Here is a 23,007-nt window from a genome sequence, read left to right on the forward strand (position 1 = left end):
ATCCAGATCTCCAAGGAGATCCAAATCTCCAAGGATATCCAGCTCTCCAATGAGATCCATATCTCCAAGGAGATCCAAATCTCCAAGGAGATCCAAATCTCCAATGAGAGCCAAAACTCCAATGAGGATAGTCAAGACTCTAAAGACGAGAGCAAAGTCTCCAAGGAGATCCCAATCTCCAATGAGATCCGGATCTCCAAAGAGATCCCAATCTCCAATGACATCCAAATCTCCAAAGAGGAGAGTCAAGACTCCAAAGACTAGAGCAAAGTCTCCAAGGAGATCCAAATCTCCATTGAGATCCAGGTCTCCAAGCAGATCCAGATCTCCAATGAGATCAAAATCTCCAAAGATGTGAGCAAAGTCTCCAAAGAGAACCAAATCTCCAATGAGATCCAAATCTCCAAGGAGATCCAAAACTCCAATGGGGAGTATCAAGACTCCAAAGATGAGATCCAAATCTCCAATGAGATCCAAATCTCCAAAGATGAGAGCCAAGTCTTCAGAGATTGGAGCAAATTCTCCAATGAGATCCAGATCTCCAAGGAGATCCAAATCTCCAGTGATATCCAAGTCTCTCAAGAGGAGAGGCAAGACTCTAAAGACTAGAGCACAGTCTCCAAGGAGATCCAAATCTCCAATGAGATCCAAATCTCCAAAGAGGAGAGTCAAGACTTCAAAGACTAGACCAAAGTCTCCAAGGAGATCCAAATCTCCAATGAGATCCAGGACTCCAAGGAGATCCAGATCTCCAAGGAGATCCAAATCTCCAAGGATATCCAGCTCTCCAATGAGATCCATATCTCCAAAGAGATCCAAATCTCCAATGAGAGCCAAAACTCCAATGAGGATAGTCAAGACTCTAAAGACGAGAGCAAAGTCTCCAAGGAGATCCCAATCTCCAATGAGATCCGGATCTCCAAAGAGATCCCAATCTCCAATGACATCCAAATCTCCAAAGAGGAGAGTCAAGACTCCAAAGACTAGAGCAAAGTCTCCAAGGAGATCCAAATCTCCATTGAGATCCAGGTCTCCAAGCAGATCCAGATCTCCAATGAGATCAAAATCTCCAAAGATGTGAGCAAAGTCTCCAAAGAGAACCAAATCTCCAAAGAGAACCAAATCTCCAATGAGATCCAAATCTCCAAGGAGATCCAAAACTCCAATGGGGAGTGTCAAGACTCCAAAGATGAGATCCGGATCTCCAAGGAGATCCAAATCTCCAAAGATGAAAGCCAAGTCTCCAAAGAGGAGAGCAAAGCCTCAGGGGAAGAAATCGGGCTTCACAGTGTCCAACCTGATACTGGAGGGTGTTTCTCCTTTCACAGAGCGCCACAGGATGTCCCTGGCAGCCTTGAAGAAGGCTCTGCAGGCTGGAGGATACGATGTTGCGAGGAACAATGCCAGGGTCCTCCTCACCATCAGACGCCTAGTGGCCAACAAAGCTTTGGTTCAGAACAAGGTCACCTCAGGCTCCTTCAAGGTGAACAAAAAGACTCCAAAGACGAGAGCAAAGTCTCCAATGAGATTCAAATCTCATATAGTGGTTGATTATTAATTATTGTGTTCAAAAATGTGTTTCTTCCTCACCAATCCAGAGAAGGACACGAAAGTTTAAACAAAGAAGAACAAGAAGCAACTTTCCGAATCTCCCTCTCTTTGTTCAGTCCTCGCCCTCGTCTCAGATCTCTCTGATCATTTTTCAACTGAACTGTTCAGCTACAGTATCTGTATGGAACATTATGCATTTTACTGTACCTTAGTTGTTATCCAGTGTTATTCAAAACAGTTTTTTTTTATGCTTACAGTCAGTTTGAGTGTTTGAACAAGCATGGTTGGTTTTGTTCATATAAAATGTATGGAAACTGGCGTATTGCGCATTTTATTGGAATGAATAATTCCTAATTATTACTTATACAATAAGGTCAAGGCAACAACAGTGTTTATCTTTGTTTTTTACAGGCTGCTCTTTTGTTTTTGTAAAATATTTTGTGTTGACTATATATGATTCTGAAAAGATTCTCAGATATTATTATTATAATGTAATATATATATATGTGTGGCACTCTATCCCATGTTGTGCCCCCTCTTCAGTCAGGTCTGGACTCAGTGAATCATTACTCCTGATTGATCAAGGGCAAGTGACAATTTTTTCATAATGTTTATTCAGTCCACCATGGATTGTCCTTCGTGTATATGGGCACACATGTTTTTTCAAGAACAACAAAAACATCAACACTTCTTTGAGAATTTAATGAACAAGTTATTGAATCAGTTAAATCTGTTTTTCAAAGAGAATATGTAAATGCACAGTTTCTGTCTCTGGGTTTACAGTGGTGCTGTATTTATAATGCAATTACAAACTGTAAAAATGTAACATTTAAATGAAATACTTTTATGTACTGTGTTTATCACTGAGACTGTAATTTGTACTATTAAATAAAATTAACGTAAACAGGTTTATGTGACAACTGTTGTTTTTAAAGAAAATTACCTTTCAGAGGCTTATACTGCTACTATTGTTTTTAAAGAAAATTACCATTTAGAGGTTCAAATTACAACAATCGTTTTTATAGTAAATGGCCGTAAACAGGTTTATTTTGCAACTGTTTTTTAAAGGAAAAAATCCCTGGAAACAGGATTACAGACTATTGATTTTTTTCCCTGGTAAATTACTGTAAAACACAACAGTTCTCGACTGTGAAATTTATGGTTCTAAAAAGACATACTATACCGTGTATACATTTTCAGTGTATTTTTTACGGTGAATTTCTGGCAACCGCAGTTGCCGGTATTTTACCGTAAAATGTACACTTTTTTTTTAACAGTGTAGCTGTAGATAATTTCGTGTGTGTGTGTGTTTTCTTAATTTCTGGAGACAGTACATGTATGTGTTCATTGGTGCATATTAACAGCACATAAAGCTATTGTGTCATTGTGTGTTTTTTGTGCCTCTGGGTGTTTGTGTGTGTTTTTTAACGTGTCCCAGTGATCCACTGATGGACCTACAGGGATTCACAATCAGCTGCTCTTTCATCAGCGTGACCTTGCTTGTTGTAATCAAAGGTATGATTGCATTACAGGAAGCAGTGTGGGGACTCTTTGCCGAGTTTCTGTTCATTTTTGTCTTGTGTTTTTTGAGGTGGTTTGACATGGTAACTGCCCACTCACAATTAATCATAAATTCAAATGTAGCCATCATGCAGCATGTGTGCAAACACGGCACATGCCTCTCACTCCATTCTGTACCACCTGCCCACGACACTTAGTCACACACTGACTTCTTCTCCTGCTGTACCGTAGAACAAAGCATAACTACTACGAAGTATAACTACAAACTGAAAAAGATCTGTAACGGAACAGTATCATACAGAAGAGGGAAATTTGTCTTGACAATGTAAAAACGTATTAGCCTTACAGAGAACAAGAGGAAGCCTCCAGGTTTACGGTCAGTGTCAACAGTGTGAAAATTCCAGTTTTTGAGACATCTGATGTGTATTCTCTTTTGTCTGCTTGCAACCGTGTTAAATCAGTGAAATCCACTTGTGTAGTGTTTCCCTAAATCTGTCTGTAGTTCTCAACTCAGCCATACAGATAGTTTTACAGTTATATTGCCTACTCTAATACTTGGAAAGTTCTTCAGTACCACGGACATTATCAACCATTATTTAAACTTGTTCTATGACAATTAAAAGCAATTTTTTTTTAACTGTAGAGTGGTCTCCTTCATAACGGTGCTGATATTTTGTTCCCACAGCATGTCAATATAGAGGTTAATGTTGTGTTTAGAGTTTATCTGCGCAGCTGCCTGTATGCGTGTAGCGTGTTGAATCTGTTTTGTGCGTAGTTGACAACAGAAAAGGCCGTCCTTTATGTGCAGCCTGACAAAAAACTCCTTTCTCAAAGGTTGCGAAATTTCAGAGAAACATTTCACTGTAAATCCAAACTCTTGCTGCCTGGCTTTGGAACTTAGACATCTTTACTTGAACTATGATTCAAGACACCATTATCTTGATTGATCGCTTGGATCAGACAAGGCAGTTAGAGAATCAAAAGTTTTGACAGAGGAGATTGATAGGCCCGGTGAATGCTTGGGGATGCTATAGAGCAGAAGAAGCTCAGTAGCTCTGTTGCATGTAAACTTCAGTGCGAACCTTGTTATTGGTGCTGGTTTCATTATTTTGTATCTTATTCATCAGAATCTTTGATTAAAAAAAAATCTTAATCCGCACACTAGAGACACTATGTATTACGATTTATGATTTGGGTCATGACAGAGACGTTTTGCACAAAAGATAAATGAAACCTGCATAAAACTTGGAATGGTTTGGCTGAAATATAAAAAAAATTATAAATCAAATCACAATCAGTTCCTTAAATAGACTAAATTGTATTAAACATAATTGTCAAAATGTTGAAAAGGAAAAGAATTCATCCAAATCAAACTTGAAAACCACAAGTCACACTGATTAAAACTATTAATGAATATTTACACATTTCTTTGTTGAAGGTTGAATGGAAAGATCAATACCACCCATGTCTGTATGTCATCACCCATGAAATAGTCAATTCTACTACTGTCAGCTTTCCTCTAGCTTTACACAAACACTGGAAACACCCAGTTAGGGGGGAAATACACACTGTCAGCACACTGGTATTTCAGAGATCTCAGTAAACTGGGTTGAATGAACCAACTCTTCTCAAGGAATCGGCTAATCCGAGCTTCTCGTCCACATTCACTCAGGTTTGTGCTCGTAGTAAACAGTACAGTCTAAAAATGTGACTACTACTCCTTTAATTTAAGTTTAATATCGTCACATTTAAGAAATCGAATGTGTAATTACTTTGGTCTACATTTGTCCAATTAATATTAATGAATATGAACAACTTTGAGCCAAAGCCAGAGGCTAAATAACTAAAACTCATAAAGATGTAAGATCTAGGGCTCCCCATGTGAGAGTTGCATCAGCATTTATTGTATCTTTGACTGGTAGATTCAACATTTACTCCCATTTTGCTCGGTTTCTCCCCTGGGGAGATTCTACTGCATTGGCAAATTACTTTCTGAACTTTTGGGCCCCGAACGAGAAATCGTTATTAGTGAGTCTCCAAACAACTCGTTCACACTGCCTGAGAGGGCAGAAAGTAAATCCCACACTAAGGAAATGTGTTTTAATGTGGATGTACTGGAAGTCAGGTACTTTCCCTTCAGTGAATCTGCTGCACGCAACTGCTTCCAGGTCTGAGTAAAAGTAAATGAGATGGATGTAAATTAATAACAATGTACTTCACAGGTTGGTAGAGTTGCGATAATGACTGTACACCCCACAATGAGGAGGAAGGGATTTGAAATGTTTTCGCATAATCGGTCGACTTAAGCTAAATCTACAATACGTAACTTTGGCCACTAGGGGTCTCTCAATCCAAACAATAACAAAAGACCTATTTTGATAACATCGAGAAGCATGCTAACCGTCTTTTTCTTTTTTCAAGCATTGTTTACCAGTTAGTTATAACAGCCGAGTTTCCTTGGGTTTGAACATTGCTGGAAACATTTTAGACATTGTGAGTACACAAGTCAACAAAATATTTAACGTAGATCTGGTGGTTTTTAGACATTTTAGAGAGAAATTGTGACATATTGTATCTGTAGACATTAAGTGATTGCTCTTTTGCACCTTCTTAAATGGAAAACAAGCAAATGTAAACTAAATATTTGAATGCTGCTAATTTTCCTGATGGCCATGCAAGAATTCACGCAGACTATTCTAACAGCTGAAGTGTAGCTTAAATGACAAACAAGAGGAGAGGTGTTTCAGCGTCTGGAAGCTGGCAACGCTCAAGGTACAACTCACACTAAAATGTTTTACTTTCATATCTCACAAACTCAAAGGATCCTCTCTCACTTAATAGAAATGTCAACCTCGTGGTGGCTTATAGGTGAATTGCTGAGGATCAGTAAAGTCGGCAGAATTTCTCCTTTGGGGACCACAACTGTTTGTACAACATTTTATAGCAATCCATCCAAAAGCTGTTGAGTTACTGTATTTTAGCCGTGATCAAGACTGACACTGTGGAGCCACACACTGTTAACACAGCTTGAAATTATGCCTTCTCTTCAGCAGCTACAGTTTACTGGCAGGCGACCCAGAAATGAAGTGTTGATATGCCTGAGAATGTGCTATTTGTACCTGTTTAAAAAGGTTTCCTTTTTCAGAAAAACACTCTTGACAGAATAGACACAACACACTGATGGTTGAGGAAAATACAGCATATTGCAGACTGCAATTCAGGAGCCTTAAAGCAAAGAGGAGAGTCTTCTTGCACAGAGGGCTGAGCATCATTTATAATTTCATAGTTTTCTTTCAGAAAAAAAGAATGAACCCGAATACCCAAAATTGCAAATAGGATTTTACCTATATCTTTTTTTTAAAGAGCGTGGCCTTTCAGTTTGAGAGCAGGACTTTCACATTCAGATTTAGGTAATGCTCTCTCTCAAAACCCTGAGCTCCCACTCAGATATACCCTGCTTCTGCTTAGATGCCCTTCACTCCAGCTACAAATCTTTTCAGCATTCCGCCTCTGGTCAACATGGATTGGCAGAATCAAGGAGCTCCAGCTTCTTTATGGGGGAACATTGCGAGGAGAAAATCTGAAGCTGTAGCGCAGGATGTCTAAGCACAGGCCGGGTCCATCGGAGTGCGGGCGCCAACTCTGAACTTGATGTCCATCCTGCTCTCAAACTGAAAAAAAACATACTCTGCAATAAAGATTGGAAAAAAAATATCCGCGATTGGAAAATTAGAGAAAAAATAAATAAATATGCATGAGCTGATGATTGAAACGTGTGCACAGACAACCAGAAGATAAATGGGCCACCTCAAAACATCTTGAATACGTTTTGCATGTTTTCCATATTCCACATATAGTATAGACACAATCATACCAAAGTGGGTGAGTGATGCAGCAAATAATTCATATTTATTTTACTTTCGCGTTACTTAGTGTGTGTTATCTGCTTGTATCTGTCAGCCGTTTAGTCACGCTCACCATAAGTGTTCTCGCAGCAAACCCTCCCCTCCCGGATCAGAGAGCCCCCTGCATGCTAAAACACGGCATCCTCCACAATTAGCATGATAACAGGCTCCACCATAATGAGACGACTTATTGCCAACAACACATGCTAATGATAATTGTAATAGCAGCAATCATTTCCTTGATACTTTCCCCTCTCATTTGCATTCTCTGCTGGCTTCTTCCCCTCTCCGCTGTCTGTCTTTCTCACTTTTACGTTCCTTCCACTATTTCTCCTCCGTGTTCCACTGTACTTAAAAAAAAAAAAAAAACCTTTATTTGTTCCCTGTTTTTCTCCCTGTCTCTCCCCTAACCTTCTCATTCCAGTTGTTTTCATTCATTATTGCATCCCTTGACACCAACTGCCAACCAGGCAACAAATCAACATCTCTTTAACTTTAGCACCACTTAACTTTTATTGTGCTTATTCTGCAGCTTGTTTTGTTGTGGGAGATGGATACCGGGCGTGATAAAGTGATACAGTGCGGCAGCGTGCCTGTTGGCTGGTTCAGACAGGGACCTAAATCAGCATTATTGTGCCGCGCGTGGCCCGGTGGTCATGAAATACAGCTGTCAAGTTGCCGTAACTCATCTGAATTTCCACTGAGAGCCGACATTACACTCAGTCATGGAGGAAATCGTGATTTGTTAACTGCTTGTTAGTCATAAATAAAACCCTAACATATGTAATGCATTGTTAATTGCTCATCTTATGAGAGAGTGAGGGAAGCCGAGGGATGCTGCGTGTTCATCATTCTGTATTACAGTGATGCTTTGACATTATGGTGATAACAAAGGGTTTAAGTGGACAGCGTCTGGGACAGGAGTTGGTTCTGCAACATATATGTAGGGCCAGAGCCCAGAGTGAACTGACCATTAACACAGAGGCCTGTATAAATCAAGGCCTTGTGGAACATTCCTATCCACCTGTGAGTACTTTTTCCTGGCAGTTTCGAGAAACCCCAGCAGGTTTCAAGGCCCCCGCAGGAACACGGGGAGCCCTGCTGGGTCTGAAGAGCCCAAGGGGGGCCACCAGACACTGGAGCCGAGGGTGAACAAAGGGTTGTTAAACTTTTGGAGGGAAAACATTCTCCAGCAGGCCCAAGAGTCTCCCCCTGGTGGTGGAAAATGTTCTGGGAATGCCTTTGAACCCCCGCTGAGTTCCAAGCCCCGCCCACTAAGATCGATTCCTGACAATTCAATTGGCCGATGTCCTATGACCAACTCCTTAAGGAGGAGGACCTCTCAAGTAATTTAAAAGGGGCTGCTCATCAAAAACTGCAGCCATTTCTCCCTGCTAAGGACTTTGACCAGGCTGCTTCGGAGCCTCCCAGATGTTCCAGCTCTAACGGGGCAACCTTAACTTTTAGTTTTATCAGCCATTCTCCCTGCTAAGGACTTCGACCAGGGCCCTTCCGGGTCTCCAGATGTTCCAGCTCTAAAGGGGGCAACTTTAACTTTTAGTTCATCAGCCATTTCCTGCTCTCTGAAGACGTCAATAGACCGTTCCCGGTCTAGCTAGATGATTTAGTTGCTAGAGGAGGCAATAACCACAAACGTTTGTTTTATTTTCATTCTCTTTTATCTTAAGTCGAAGCTTATTTTGAAAGACTATTTTTGTTTTTAACTTGAAAAGGCCGCGCACAGGAACTCGCTCGCAGGCCGAGCTCAGAGACTTTCTTTTCCACAATCCACAACTGCGCCACAGCGGTTAATCCCTGCAGGACAAAGCATCATTCTGTCGCAGAAGGACGAAGCAGCATCCCGTCGAAGAAGATCAACGACATTTCATCCCATTTAGGAGCAAGACGAATCCGCTCCTATTTGGCCCAGCCGACGCCGCTGCCACAGAGGAACCAGCGCCACCGAGCTTGAGCGGCCACGATCATTCACTGGACTTCCGGAATATCCGCGCGACACGCGCATGCAACACCGTGAAGGTCACAGTAAGAGGCTTTATTGTCTGGGCAGAGACTAGTATTTATACCTAGCGTGTCATTTTATTTGAGTGTATGTTTGTTTGCAGATCGCTGATCTGTTTTAAGCCGTGTAACACGACGAAATGATACGTCACTTCCGGTTCCTTGTTTACTTTGTCGAATGTTTTAAAGTGCCTCGCGCCGTGACAGAGAGCCTCCGGCAGCACTGTTATCGTCCGACTAATGTTTTGCAGAGACTTAACCTGTTAAAAGATCGGTACACAACTCCAATTTGTGTACTGAGTGGTGAAGTCACTGTAGCTTGTCTCAGACTATGTTTCTCTCTCTCTCTCTCTCTTCCCTCCTAAACCTGTTTTTACACACGTCCCGACCTACACTTATACATTTCATGTTACACAGCTAAATCTTGACTAAAAGAGCCTAAATTCATCTCGACGCCATTCGGCGCCAGAACTAGGAGATAAGAAATCTCTTTGTCTAAAAAGTTCCTTTGTGTAACTGGCGATCTTGTCTTCGACCTCATGTCGTCACCGGGGTCATAAACCTCCATCTTGAACGTAACATCTTAATCTCGGCCAGACTTCGTCACCACGTGATCTCGTCATTACGCCATAGCCACTCCCCTTTCTCTTTCTTACACACACACAGAGTCACAGACAGGCAGACACACACGACCACACACACACACACACACACACATGGATACTCAGTATTACATGTGTGACAAATGTGATAAGTGCTGCTGCTGCTGTTGTCATCTTTGAAATATTGGAGTTTGTTAAATGAAGAATCATTGAATAACATTAACTTTATTTCCCCCTTAATAAATACTTTTGTAATTAAAGTATTTGTATTTCTGTGATTATTGGTGCATATGTATGTGAATACAGCTGGATTACTATAGCCTGTGCTCGAACTTAAAACCCTTCATTGTTTATTATATAATCAGTAATATTGAATATTGCGATTATTAATATAACTTATATCACTTGAGACTGATATTTAAAGATTGACTTGTTGGTCCCTGTAACCAGGGTGGTGCCCCGCAACGATAAGCAATAATTACAGATTGTTTAATTCTTAATTGATAATTTTATTGTTTTCATTAATTATTTAACCATTATTAATTGATAACCGTATCATTTCTAATTAATTATTTTACTATTCTTAATTAATAGCTTTATAATTTTTAATTATTTTTAATAAATAAAAAAAAAATTAATAATTATTTTTCATGATTATTAATAATTAGCCAACGTCAAATCTACTACTACTATTGCACAACATATACTATATACTCCTACTATTCAAGAGCTTGGTTGAGTATAAGCAATGTGTTTGTTGATAAGGTCGTTTATTTACACATGATGGATACAGCTTTAATCTCACACATGATCTTGGCAGCATTTTCACCTGATCTCCAAAGTCTGACTCCCTTTCCTGTTCAGTCTCATTTATGTGGAGACATAAAATTGGGCAAAAGAAAAATAGAAAGTCTCCACTCCCTTAGATACAACAATAAAGAGATGTCTAGTGAAGTTTCAAGCTACATGCTGTTCTTCAGACTGAGAGTACAGTTGCTGTCTATTGCCATATATGGCGACCATAAATAGTTTGTACAGACTAAGAAGAAAGTTCAGCTCAAAACATCACTGACAATTTTTATTTATTTATCTTTAATAATGGCTCAGCTCCAGTTTTAGACATTTTGGGACAAAAAAATTGACCATAATCTCAATAAGGTGTATCTAGATATTAAATATTCATTATTTCATTAATTCAATTAATTGTTGATGTTAACTGACAGATTCCTGCCTGTGGATTGGGTTCCACTACACACAAGAAGGGCACTCAGAGAGCGCATACCTCTTCCAAGGCTGATGGGCTCTACATCCCTATATTGCATATGAAATCATATTACATGTATCCAGATGATTATCTGGATTGACACCAAGTCACCTGTTCATAGATATTCACACTCTACACTTCTGTTTTATTTTAATTTAGCTTGACATATTAATTGTTTGGAAAGTCACCAAAATGTCTAAAACCTAAGTTTAAAGAAAGTGAAAGTCCTGGTTCCTCCGTGTTCATTGAATCTGCTCTAAAAGCCATGTGCCCCTTCCCCTATCACAGAGTTTCAATAAAATCGACTCATTAGTTTTTGCGTTGTCCCACTTAAAGGGGACATATTATGAAAATTCCACTTTTGTAGTGCTTCTACACATTAGTTTGGGTATCTGGCATGTCTACCGTCCCAAAAACTCTGGAAAAAAATCACTCCCGCGATTTGTTGTGGTTCCTCTATTTCAGAAACTATGTGCTAAAGTGCGTCCAATGGAATTTCCCCCGAAATAGACGTCATAGTCGAATGCCCATTTAGTACATTCCCCCATAGCTCTATGCACTCCCCCACTACCACTCGACCCACCCCTAGATGGACCCTCCCACTTTATAGAAGCTCGGTCCACCGGTGTCCGCCATTTCATTCTTGCAAGCCTTGGAAACACTTGGATTAGCTAACTAGCAGCATGAATCGGTGGTCGGCTGCAAACATGTCTTCATGTGACTCCAGCTTCAGAAGACACAAGATTGAGATGGATTGAGTTCATATATGATGGCAACGTTCCTGCCACCACTTTGAATCGGACTTTTTTATCAACCTGGGCCAATATAGCGCTGGATTCTCTAAAAGGTTGTTATTGAAAGAGGGGTCGGTGCCATCTTTCCATGGCAATACTGAAGACGAGGGAAATGTAAGTATTTTTTTTTTATAATTCTGGTATTTGCTTCTTTTAGACATTTTGTGTGGAGGCTACTGCCGTTAGCATGTTGTGCCGTGTGTGTGAGGGGGTGGGGGGCTAGTATGTAGTGGTGGGGGATAGGTAGAGACTTTACAGGAGTTTTCATTAATCGAGGACGGCTGGCTAGTCCACGGTGAACGGTGATCACATGGCAGGTTCGTGAGTGTTGTGCTCTCCACGCTCTCCCCCCCCCCTCCGCTCGAGGGGCCGTAGCACCTACTACGAGCCCCTTAGCAGCTACTACGAACCCCGGTAGTAGCTGCTGGAGCTTGAAGTTAGCTACGGAGGTTTGTAGTAGCTGCTACGAGCTCCGGTTGTAGCTGCTGTAGTTTGAAGTTAGCTACGGATGTTTGTAGTAGCTGCTACGAGCTCCGGTTGTAGCTGCTGGAGCTTGAAGTTAGCTACGGATGCTTGGAGCAGCTGCTAAGAGCTCCGGTTGTAGCTGCTGGAGCTTGAAGTTAGCTACGGATGCTTGTAGTAGCTGCTACGAGCTCCGGTTGTAGCTGCTGGAGCTTGAAGTTAGCTACGGATGCTTGGAGCAGCTGCTAAGAGCTCCGGTTGTAGCTGCTGGAGCTTGAAGTTAGCTACGGATGCTTGTAGTAGCTGCTATGAGTGTCGGCTGTAGCGAACTTCAAGCCCAGTGCTGCCTTGGGAAAAGAATCTGCGGCACAGTACTAACGGGAGGACACGCGAGCGGGGGGAAGAGCGTGGAGAGCACAACACTCACGAACCTAACTTCCAGCTGCAGCTGCTGCTATGGCCGCTCGTTCAAGATACCGGAGTATGTTGTTGTCATAATGTGCGGGAATAGAACGATTATTCATTACCAGCCCTAGTTTGGGGAAATGTGCCCTTGTATCCTTGTATGCATGACAGTAGTACAAACATGAATAACATTGCTGCTTTTGGTGTTCAGGCAAGCACATCTGTTCACGGTGCTAGGCTACATCACGTAGCATGCCAGACGGACCCACCACAGATGCGCACACATGGAACGCAGCTTTCTATGAAAACACTGCGACCTCACTACAAAAGTACAGGTTTGTTTACCCTCAGTTACTTTGTCATGTCATTGATTGTGTCTCCGTGTTAAAGTTGTAACTCCATGGATATTGTGTCTGTTTTATCATAGGCACACAGAAAACTGTGCTGCACTGATGTCGGTGTTGGGACCTCAGCTGTAAGAGACCTTGCTTGGAGGAGGGAGAGGACAAGATGTGACGTGAGTGACTCAATATTTAATCTAAACATTTCAATAATCACATAGATTACCATCCTACACTTTTTTAGCTGTTGCAGCCTTTTGGTGAAATCTTTGTCGTTCTAATAGAATGGAATCTTCCAACCCTGTTCATAAGACACCCACATATATTGTCTATGAAAACTGCCTCCTGGAGCTGTTTGAGGTGTATCCTGTGTGTCGGCGGGGGACAGATGTAATATATAAGAAGGGCGAGTGCAAAGAAAAGCCGGTGAAAGCAGATGCAATCTTCCGTGATTCTCACAGGCTCTATTTAAAAGCCAAACAATGTGAAAACAGTATGTGAAACATAAATAACATATCAATTAACTGCTGTCTTTAAATGGTCTTCACCATTTAAAGACCATTTATTTATCGTATTCACGATAAATAGAATAATATAATTATAAAAAGAAAATAATAAATACAAAAAAGTGCAAAATGTCCAACTTTTTCCCCAATTTGTATTACAGATTACATGGATAACCTGTTGGACCTCATCTTCCACGAGGTTTTTCAGGACCCGGCCCCATATGTGAATGAGGTGCTGAAGATCTCAAAACCTGAGGATCTCTCTGCCTAGTATGAGAAACCTGACAAGCAGGAAGTTATAGCCAGCTATGTGTCGAGTTTCAATCAAGGGCAGGTCTGAACCCTATATAACTTCCCTGAGCATCAGGGAACACTCTGCGTATCTGGAGCACCGAGCAGGAGGGCAGGACCACCCTGATTCTCCGGCCCAGATAGCCTCAACACCAGCTCACAAAGCTTCTGTACGCCAAATACCTGTAACAGCTGAGCAAAGTTCACATTGTATTTAGAGAATAAAAGGTGACACACAAATATAAAGTGTTCCTTTGTTTACAGTATAGCTACTGATGGTACAAATTGTATTTTTGTAATGAATGTATTTATTATACTTGGTATTTTTTGTATTTATTACCTCTGTCCCAGCCAGTACATTTAATAACTGATTAAAAAGCTCTGTGGCAATCTTTCTAGCAATCTTTCTGACAATAAAAATTTATAGAAACAGTTGTGTGCTTTTAATGTTTGATATGTAACATGTCAACAATTGACACGTGTAAGATGAGCAGTTAGCAAAGTAATACAGAGGGAAGAGTAATTTATGTATTTTATTTCTCAGTCATAATTTTATTGCAGAAATGACTGATATCTCATGCATAAAAAAAAAAAAAACTTACTGCTCTATTCCTTTTAGACATAAAGGCCCATAATCTGCCCTATAGATGTTGAAGAACACATTCAAATAGGCTAATTAATGGAGGTAAAAACATTATGTCCTACACCTCCATGAGAGGGGGGAGGGATGAAAGGGGGTGGGGTAAGATGGGGGCGGGGCCCTCAAAACAGGTCGATCTGAGGAGGGCTGTTTTAGACAGAGTAAAAAGGTGCTGTTTTAAATTATCCTTGTGGTATTTTTACCAAAAAATGTTACAGACATTTCATTAAGACCCCAAGGAACCATATCAACTGTGGTGAAATGGGCATAATATGTCCCCTTTAAAGACAAAAAAACTGTAATGAAAACGTAACCTAGAGGTTATAAAGCTCCCATCTGTGCTGAGCTCTCTGTGATGTCTGCTGCAGGGTTTACTAATATACACTGAAAGAAACTTAACGTTTCTCCTGCACTCCTCTCCAGTTTTAACCAAAGGCTATTTGGAAAATATGTGGAACAAATATATCCAATCATGAATCCAGACACTTCACAAAGTTTGTCAAAGTGGCACAAGGTCAGAATTCATTATGTAATGAAAATGTACTTAATAACTTCTTACTTTACTTAATAACTTCTTAGCTTATTCTTACAGTAGACATTTCCTTCTAGGGTACAGCTCGATATAAACTTTATGGTGCACCCACTGTCTAGCTTGTGAGCCCGTTGTCTATTCATGTCTTGCTGAAATTGATCCTGAGGTCACCTGAAGTCTGTTGTGACTCTTGCTGTAATATGGTTGAACTGTGTTTATCCTTTGTTGGCAGCTGACTGACAAACACCCTCACCACACATGACACTATTTCCTCTCCCACACATTTAGGATGCAGCCTGTAAGTCACACCTTTACAGATGATATGTTCCAAACAAAGAACAAAACATTCACACACACACACCCCCTTGCATATTTCCAGGTCAGGGCACACAGAGACAAGTAAAAATGAGCACAAATACTTCACTTTTCATCTCACTTGCAACCTTCACCTTGCCTGTGTGATCCTTTCTGCAGAAAGCTTTTACACATAAACGTACAGAGACAACTTGTCCCAGAACCTTTTTTATTGACCAATTTCCACCACAGGAATATTCTTTATAAGTTACATCCCTGCTGTGGCCCCCAAACAATCTGACTTGCTTCACCTCCACCTCACTAACAAATGCCTTGATGTCAGTGTCTTGTTTTCAAAGCTTGAGGCCATTATTCGCTGTGGAAGCCCATTGGTCAGCAGGACAATTTACTACTCATGAGGTGCTTTGGATTGACCATTTATGGTTGAATGTGGGCGTGTAGAGGGCGGGATATGAGGCAGATTCACATACGTTTCCAGTTGGACTGTGATGTATAAAGGGAAAATTACGCTCTGTTGTGCGTGCGAACGGTTTTATAAATCTGAATATTTTTTCCCGTACATCATTTTCGGCTTTTGTGTGTATGTCTCCTGCGCACTGTTTTATAAATGTGCCCCCCGGTCATTTTCAAGCTCAACATTTGCTGTGTCCTCCTTATAGGACATCCAGGGATATTCCATCTGTCCAGAAATTCTTCTCTTCACAAAATATTTGTAATCCTCAGCCCGGAAGGCTCTGTTTCCTTGTACCCTCACACCAGCCTTCGGTCCTCATGCCGCCACCACTGGTTTAGGTTTAATGCACAAAGGGTCACCAGTATGAATCTTTCTTTAACACGTTGAACCTCATGCTGCAACCTTAGATTTAAAGCTGTGCAGCTGTGCTCAATGTTCCAACTGTGACTGTGTTTGTTGGTAACTTTTTTTCGAGCACAAACAGATAACAGCTGTCTACTATGTAACCCAAGAAGTGACCAGTCATCAGAAACAAACCACTCTTACCTGGATCATCACTACTCTCCTTTTTTGGGGTGAAGAAAACAACAATTCATACAATTTAGATGAAACACACTAGTAAAAACGTCACTAAGATTATTTTATATTCAATTTCTGCCAAGATATCCCTTTCACCTGGCGATTCTAAATAGACCAAACGCCTCATTTCGGATCATCATTTAATAACTAAAGAAAAGTATAAGTTAACAAAGTAACACCCATTAGTTGTTTAAGATAAACAATCTAGAGCTGGAAAAATTCTAACTGACAACGAAACAATATTTTTTTTTTTAACAAGGATCCCCCCAACTGAATGACATTTATTTATTATTATTTTATTTCATTGTTTTCTTGATTCTCATTCATGATGACATGATCCTTTAGTCGTCACAGAGCTATTGAGAGACATTGTTAACCCATGTTTTATCAACGTGAATCATCCCTTTGCTGGGAGACAAACACTAGTTCTGTCAAAATGTGTTACAGGAAAGATAAATGTGTTTTTAAAATAAAAGTTGATATCTCTAGATGTGATTCCAAAGACAGGCCTGCTGGGAATCTGGGCATCAGTGACGTAGGACCAAAGGAGCCTCGCGTTACTATCTCCTTATGTTGTCCATGTTTGTTGACGCACTGCATCACACTCTCCTTTTGAAAACTAATTTATTTCTAGCAGGACTCACATTTTCCAGACTGTGAGCTTGTGTCTCCACTTCTGCTCTGAAGCGCTCCTCGAGGAGGCCCAAGACAACCGACTCCTTCTCTCCAGTAATGGAATCTTTCTCCCTCTCTCGCCAGTCGCGACCCCTCTCTCGCTCCCTGCTGTCTGATGATGTCTGTCTCTTCTCCCTTCTTTCCCCAAGTCATCGGCCACTGACTGCACTAAGTTGTCCTCCTCGCCACTCTCCTCTCCCCACTCATCTCCCTCTCACCTACTCCCTTGAACCTCTCCATCACTGTCACCGTCCGCTCTACTTCGCTGGACAACATCCATTAGCACACACACACACACACACACACACCCATGCATGAGCACGCACATCTTCATTCTCGTATTCACACACACGCACCAAAATCATTCTTCTCTTTCTCTTGCAGTCACTCGCTCACACAGAACGCCCATCTCTGTCTCTCTCCGTCAATGTTGTGGAACGTTCCGACTCGCTTTGGGATGTCTGGACTCATCCATCACTGCTGGGGGAGACTTGGATATGTCACCTATACTCACCAACATATTGCTGCATTCGTTTTTTTTGTATGAAAGAGTTTTTGCATTTTAACACTTTCAGGCATGTCATACATGACAAGAAGTCCGTGTATTTTCACGAAGCGTATTATCGGTACATATGTGTGTCTGTGTGCATGTTTCACTGTGGATGTATTTGTCTATATCCTACTTCGAGACTCATCAGAGGGTTGACGGATGGGAGGTAAGGCTTGAAGGTGTTGGTGCTTCAGGGTGAAAGGTTAAAGTCCACTGTACACTGAATCATCAGATACTATCATCGCATTCTGTATCAAATACTGTAGCACATATTTATTTATTTATTTCAGCTGGAGGCAGCAGACTCCTGCCTATGATTCTCTGGCAAGCGGATTGGTGTCATCCATGTGTCCTTAAGCCCTAACATTAAAATTCTACTCAAAATAGCGTAATTTACCTTTTTCTAAATGTCCTGATACCTAAATATTGATTCACATCTGTTTTCTTTATATCTTGAGATTAATATTTTAGCATGAAACCAACAATTCTTTATAAACCACAGCACAAAAATAAATAGTTTCATAGGCAATTTATCCAATGACTGTGTAATTGCAGTCCGACAGAAGCTTTTGTAATTCCCTTTGCACACTCAATTCAAAGTGCCAATGGTCACATTTTAAATGTTACAGTGGGGTTAGGGCACATTTTCTCGTTTGGGTTTATCAGGTTTTGAAATCTGAGGTTTGTCTGCCATAACTATTGATGTTTCCTGTTCCCTTCTCAGGGTTGAGAGACGCACATTACCTTGGTCCTCTGCGTAATAGAGATGTTGTACTGTTCATTTTCTACCTGCTTGAATTACTGTCAGAACAGTTATCGAGTCATGTGGTCCAGATATTAAATGAGGCTATTTGATAACCACCAAAATTATTTCTTACCTTCCAGTGTTTTGATAAGGAAATCAGAAGGAAATAACACCATAAATAAGTATTAGAAGTGAGAAATAAAACCCATATTGTTATTGCATTTCTCTTTGAGGTGGGATGTAATATGTGTTTAATATGTATTACTTACAAATATATAGTGTTGTTGTGATGTCCATTTCCTTTTTACATCAGGCAAAATAGATAAGTCAAGTACTAAGATGTCTTCAAATGTCTTATTAATATATAACATTTGTCCTTGGTGCCTTGCTGGTTTTCATTCAAGCTCAAGATGCTACTCAGCACTTAATACTTTTAGACTCCAGCATCTTACTATCCATCACCTACACTGTGGCAGCACCTCGCCATGCCCTCACAATAATAGATAATGTTTCAGGCAGAGAGGAGAGTCGCTCTTCACCGCGTGCCACTGGGGTCATCAAGGTGTTTTCTATTAACAGTTTTCTTTAAAAATACCTCAACAGCTGCATTACTCAGTAACACGGAGAACAGACAGCCACATAGGGAGAATGTTGATTAAAGAGCGGGACAAGGTTAAAAGAGTGTGATTTAAAACACAAAAAAGGATGGTGAAAGAAAAAAAATATAAACCGACAAAGAGAAAGAGACAGACAATGCATTCCTCTTCATGCACTACGCTCTCTCTGACTATGAGTGGCCCTGCAGTAAGTGATCCAGACAGCCAGTTGTTTAAAAAGCCATTAGAAATGTTTCAAATCTCCTAGGAGAAAATGTTCCAGAAAGTGCATAATGGAACAAGATGTATCTAATCACACCAACAGTCCACAGTCGTGAAGGAGCACGTAGATTGCCTCTCCAGTGGGGTGCGTGCATGGCTACCTACCTCTCCACCCCACCGATCGCTCCCATTCCCTGCCTTTTTAATCTCGCTGAGTGATTTTTGAAATGCTGATTTGGATGTGGGGCAGCAGCTTGAGGTGAGGCCTCCACATTCCCCTGACCTTGCCATCCCCGTGTAGGTCTCCGGTGGGTGTAATACATCTTAATAGATCAGCTTGGCCTGCACTGAGTTATAGCCAAACACTGCCGGCCTGGATGTTCTTAAATAGGTGCAGTAGCCTAATGGAACTGAATTTCCATGGGATGTTATTAGTCAGCTGAACCACCCAGCAGCTCTGCTAGGAGATTCCTCCCATAAATAAACAATATTGTCTATCTTTCAGTCCCGTTGTCCTTATTTAAAAGCCTTCAGTGTGATATACTGTTAATGTTTCTTCGCTGTCAAAACAGTATTTCTCAAAGATTATATCAGAAGAAAAGGTGTGCTGCAGGAAGGTTACAGCAGGACCCTAAATTGCCCTGTGAGGACTGCTAGTGTAAATGGCCTTTGTCTGTGCCCTGTTATCCACCAATAGAGCTCCGTGGTGCTGACAGTTGTGGTTATTGAGAGATCTGTGAAGAAGCTATAAAGCCTCTGCACAGAGAACGCTGAAGGAAGTACTGGGTCAAATGGGCAAACCTGTATTCTATATAAAAAAATGTCACTCTGCCAAATAGGTTTTTGGAGGAAATGTAATTGCTGTAATGATTACCAGCCCTAACACATTTCATGTTTCATGAGGTCCCAACCTGACGAGACAAGCCAGGATCTAGACTGCTCAGATTGGGGGGGCGATTAGAATATTTGGGAATCAATATCGGATCATTCAAACGAAGATCATTTTTGATCATGGAATAGTTTGTTTTCAACCCAGGCCTATGTCCATTTCACAAATCCGGAAATTCTGAAGGGGCGAATGAAATAAATTGGGAGATTCAAATGGCACAGAACATGCACTGCTCATGCCAATTCCTGGTTCTTCTTGATGAGATTGTTTGACTGGCTTCCTAAATCACCTAAATGCGATAGTCCCATTCACCCCATACTAGCACAACCTATTGTTCAAATGTTACAAGGAATGTGAAGTTCTTTAAGGCAACACTGTGCAGATTTTAGCCCTAATATAGCACCTTCAAAATTGATGGTACACTGATTCACGATAGGGAGTTGTCGCCTTCATTATCATTCCTCACACCAAACGACTGTTGTTACTCAATCATTCTGGTGAGCGTGTTCAATCTCCTTTGAGAAACGTGTAACTGTCTGATAGTCGCAAGCGCAGATTTCAAGAATCAGGCCCAACAAGTCCATGAGTAATGAGAAACTTTGGATCGGCTGAAGACCCAGAAGTCTTTAGAAACCAGAGTTTGTCTTGCTTTCACAGTAGAGAACGGTGGTTCATGTGTCCCTCAACACGTTGTTAGGCTGAGCCCCATGGTTAAGATCAGGGAACAATTATATTTTCAGCTAAATACTGAAAAATCTATTATATTTTAACCATTTGTATTTACCATAAACAGAACCTTCCCTGACTCCTACCATACTATAGCTGGCATTGTCTGAATTTTGTTTTATTTGCCACTAAGTCTGGTGAGTATTATAATCATATAGATTTCTGTTGAACTGATCATTATCGGTAAATTCTTTTAAAATGAAAAATCACAAGGTATTTTAACCATCTCTTGCTATTTATCTTATGTCATACTGGCTTCAGCCTTGGCCTGTGGCTGTTGAACATCACAGATACCACTATGAGAGTGTAACACATAAAAGCAGCCTCAAACACAGTGTTAAGATCAAGTCCTATTCAGAATCATATCATTGGCTGTAGGGATGTGGAACCACCCTTTAACAGCAGGGTATATGCTCTTCATTGCCTGCCACAGTGTGCATGCAGCTGTTTAAAATCTGTGCCAATAACAGTAATCTCGGTGGCTCCGACTGCCAGTCAAGCACGAGCCGCGATAATGTCTCTCTCTTTCCCTCTCGCTGCTCCTCTCTCCTAATCTCCTCCTCGCTGACTGGCTGGCAGTTAAGTGGCGGTTTCTCCTCTCGTCTGTGGTCCCTACAGAGCTTGGCAACAGTGGACCCCAGCAAGAAATGGTATGGAAATTGCTTTTCAGCCATTGCTGAAGCTGGGCAATTTACACCTGGGTGTCCCCTACCTTCCACTTGACACAAAGTGAGAATACTGAATTTACCAAAAAGGAGTGATAGAGACATGGCAGATTAAGAAAGAGGAGGAAGGACAAGGACGACATCTTATCCGTGAGAGAGGAACACACAGGACGTCTAGCCGGAAAAGAAGCAGAGGAAATACACATGGAATGGAGAGACAGAGGAAGAGGTGGAAAGATTGAGAGAGAGAAAGGAAATGGTCTCACCCGCCTCATAAGTATCTTCAGTCGTTTTCTCATCTAAACGCCGGATGATGTCCGGAGAATCAGGTCCTTTCACACATGTAGCACACATGTGAGATATGTTCTGACATGGTTCAGGTGAGGGGCGGCACCTACATAAACAGTCCCTTACATCAAATGGGTTATGGCTGCCGTGTCCTTTTTGGTGGTTGAGTTATGTTTTCGGGAACGTGTCTTCCAGGTGTCACACGTTACCGGCTTTCAGTGTGTTTCCTCTGTGACAATATACCTAGCTTGCAGCTATCGAAAGCTATAGGCTTAGCTAGATCGATTTCAGCCCTTTTTTTACAGGCAGCAAAGCCACTGAGGACGTATTCAGCACTCGCTCCTTTGTCTCGATTTGTTGTATGCTCCCAGGGGTCCAAGCTGGTCTCGTAGGATTTCACATCAAAACAAATCCTTGTGGTTAAAAGGCTTCATATGAGCTGATTAAGATGTTAAAAATATGCCAAATCAATTTAATCTCTGATTTCTCAAGGAAATAAACATACTTGAGCTTTCATGCACTGCCCGTCTGCATTGAAGTAAATCTCACCCATTCCCACACCGCTATTTTATGGGTCACCGGGGGAGTGTTTTATGAGTAGAGTAGAAACATCGTAAACATGCCCACGGCCTCAATGTGAATTATTTCGGAGAATGACCTGCTCTACTGCCCAGTCGGACATTACACAAACCTCATATGAGGAGCTGGCAAGCTACTGTCAGTTTCAGGGTTGGTTCAACTGAATTGCACATTTGTCTTCTCACACACAGCTCCTCCAGGTAATGTAAGTGCAGGGTTGCAGTGAATGCATTAAATCACACTGAGACCTACACTCTTCATATGTAACACTCTTATTTTAAATATGAAGAGTCTCCTTATAATCTTTGCAGCCGTGCACATAGGCCTCATATACAAGATCTCCTCCAGTCTGACTCATTTCCCCAGACACACACGCACACACACACTTGTTTTTTTTCCTTGATTGTGAAACAACCTCGGTAACGTTGTCCAAACAGTTGCCTGCTCAGAATCCCCCTGAGCAGCAAGCGAAAACAACTGCCACTGATCATAAGTCTTTTTTTTGTGGGTCCTCTTCTGCTTGTGTGTTGTGAATTCACACTGACATTATCACTGCCGAGGGGGAATAATCCTCCGATTAACTGTTTGTGGAACACTGATTTGTTTCTGGAGGTTGTTGATTTACCTCACACCTGCAGCAGCTATTTCCCATCATTTTATTCTGATTTATCAAGCTTTCCTTTTTAATAAGTGTGATGATCTTATGGCGGACTTGCATAACACATCATCCAACACTTAATCGAAGCATCAGCCCTATCCTCTGGAGAACATCTGAGGATATGAACAAATGAATCAAGTCACACACCATTAGACGGTCGGTTGGTTGTCGGTGTTCCTTGTGATACTGCTGGCATTCAAGATCAGAGCCGTTTCCCTGCTCTGCCTCAGGTC

The 23,007-nt window shown here is 41.2% G+C and overlaps 1 protein-coding gene and 1 long non-coding RNA gene across 3 annotated transcripts; both read left to right on the top strand.

The window, feature by feature from the left end:
- Positions 1-487: 487 nt before the first annotated feature.
- On the top strand, positions 488-1,558 carry LOC128439794 (protamine-like protein). Its single transcript, XM_053422211.1, has 2 exons — positions 488-1,029; positions 1,135-1,558. The coding sequence occupies exons 1-2, from the start codon at positions 488-490 to the stop codon at positions 1,556-1,558; spliced, it is 966 nt and encodes a 321-aa protein (XP_053278186.1).
- A 10,961-nt stretch (positions 1,559-12,519) lies between these two features.
- LOC128440726 (uncharacterized) lies at positions 12,520-14,067 on the top strand. 2 transcript variants are annotated; one of them, XR_008338565.1, is made up of 3 exons: positions 12,520-12,858; positions 12,951-13,040; positions 13,532-14,067. It is a non-coding gene; the product is annotated as an uncharacterized LOC128440726 (long non-coding RNA). The 2 variants fall into 2 exon arrangements; XR_008338566.1 differs by lacking the exon at positions 13,532-14,067 and adding an exon at positions 13,149-13,217.
- Positions 14,068-23,007: the final 8,940 nt, after the last annotated feature.

The sequence above is a fragment of the Pleuronectes platessa genome, chromosome 1 (assembly GCF_947347685.1).
Source record: "Pleuronectes platessa chromosome 1, fPlePla1.1, whole genome shotgun sequence".
Taxonomy (NCBI): domain Eukaryota; kingdom Metazoa; phylum Chordata; class Actinopteri; order Pleuronectiformes; family Pleuronectidae; genus Pleuronectes; species Pleuronectes platessa.

What these genes read in the sequence shown, in the direction of transcription:
- LOC128439794 (XM_053422211.1), top strand. Translation starts at nt 488, where the DNA reads ATGAGAGCCAAGTCTTCAGAGATTGGAGCAAATTCTCCAATGAGATCC. An exon ending in AAATCTCCATTGAGATCCAG is followed by an intron (nt 1,030 to 1,134) that starts GTCTCCAAGCAG and finishes ATCTCCAATGAG; the next exon opens with ATCCAAATCTCCAAGGAGAT.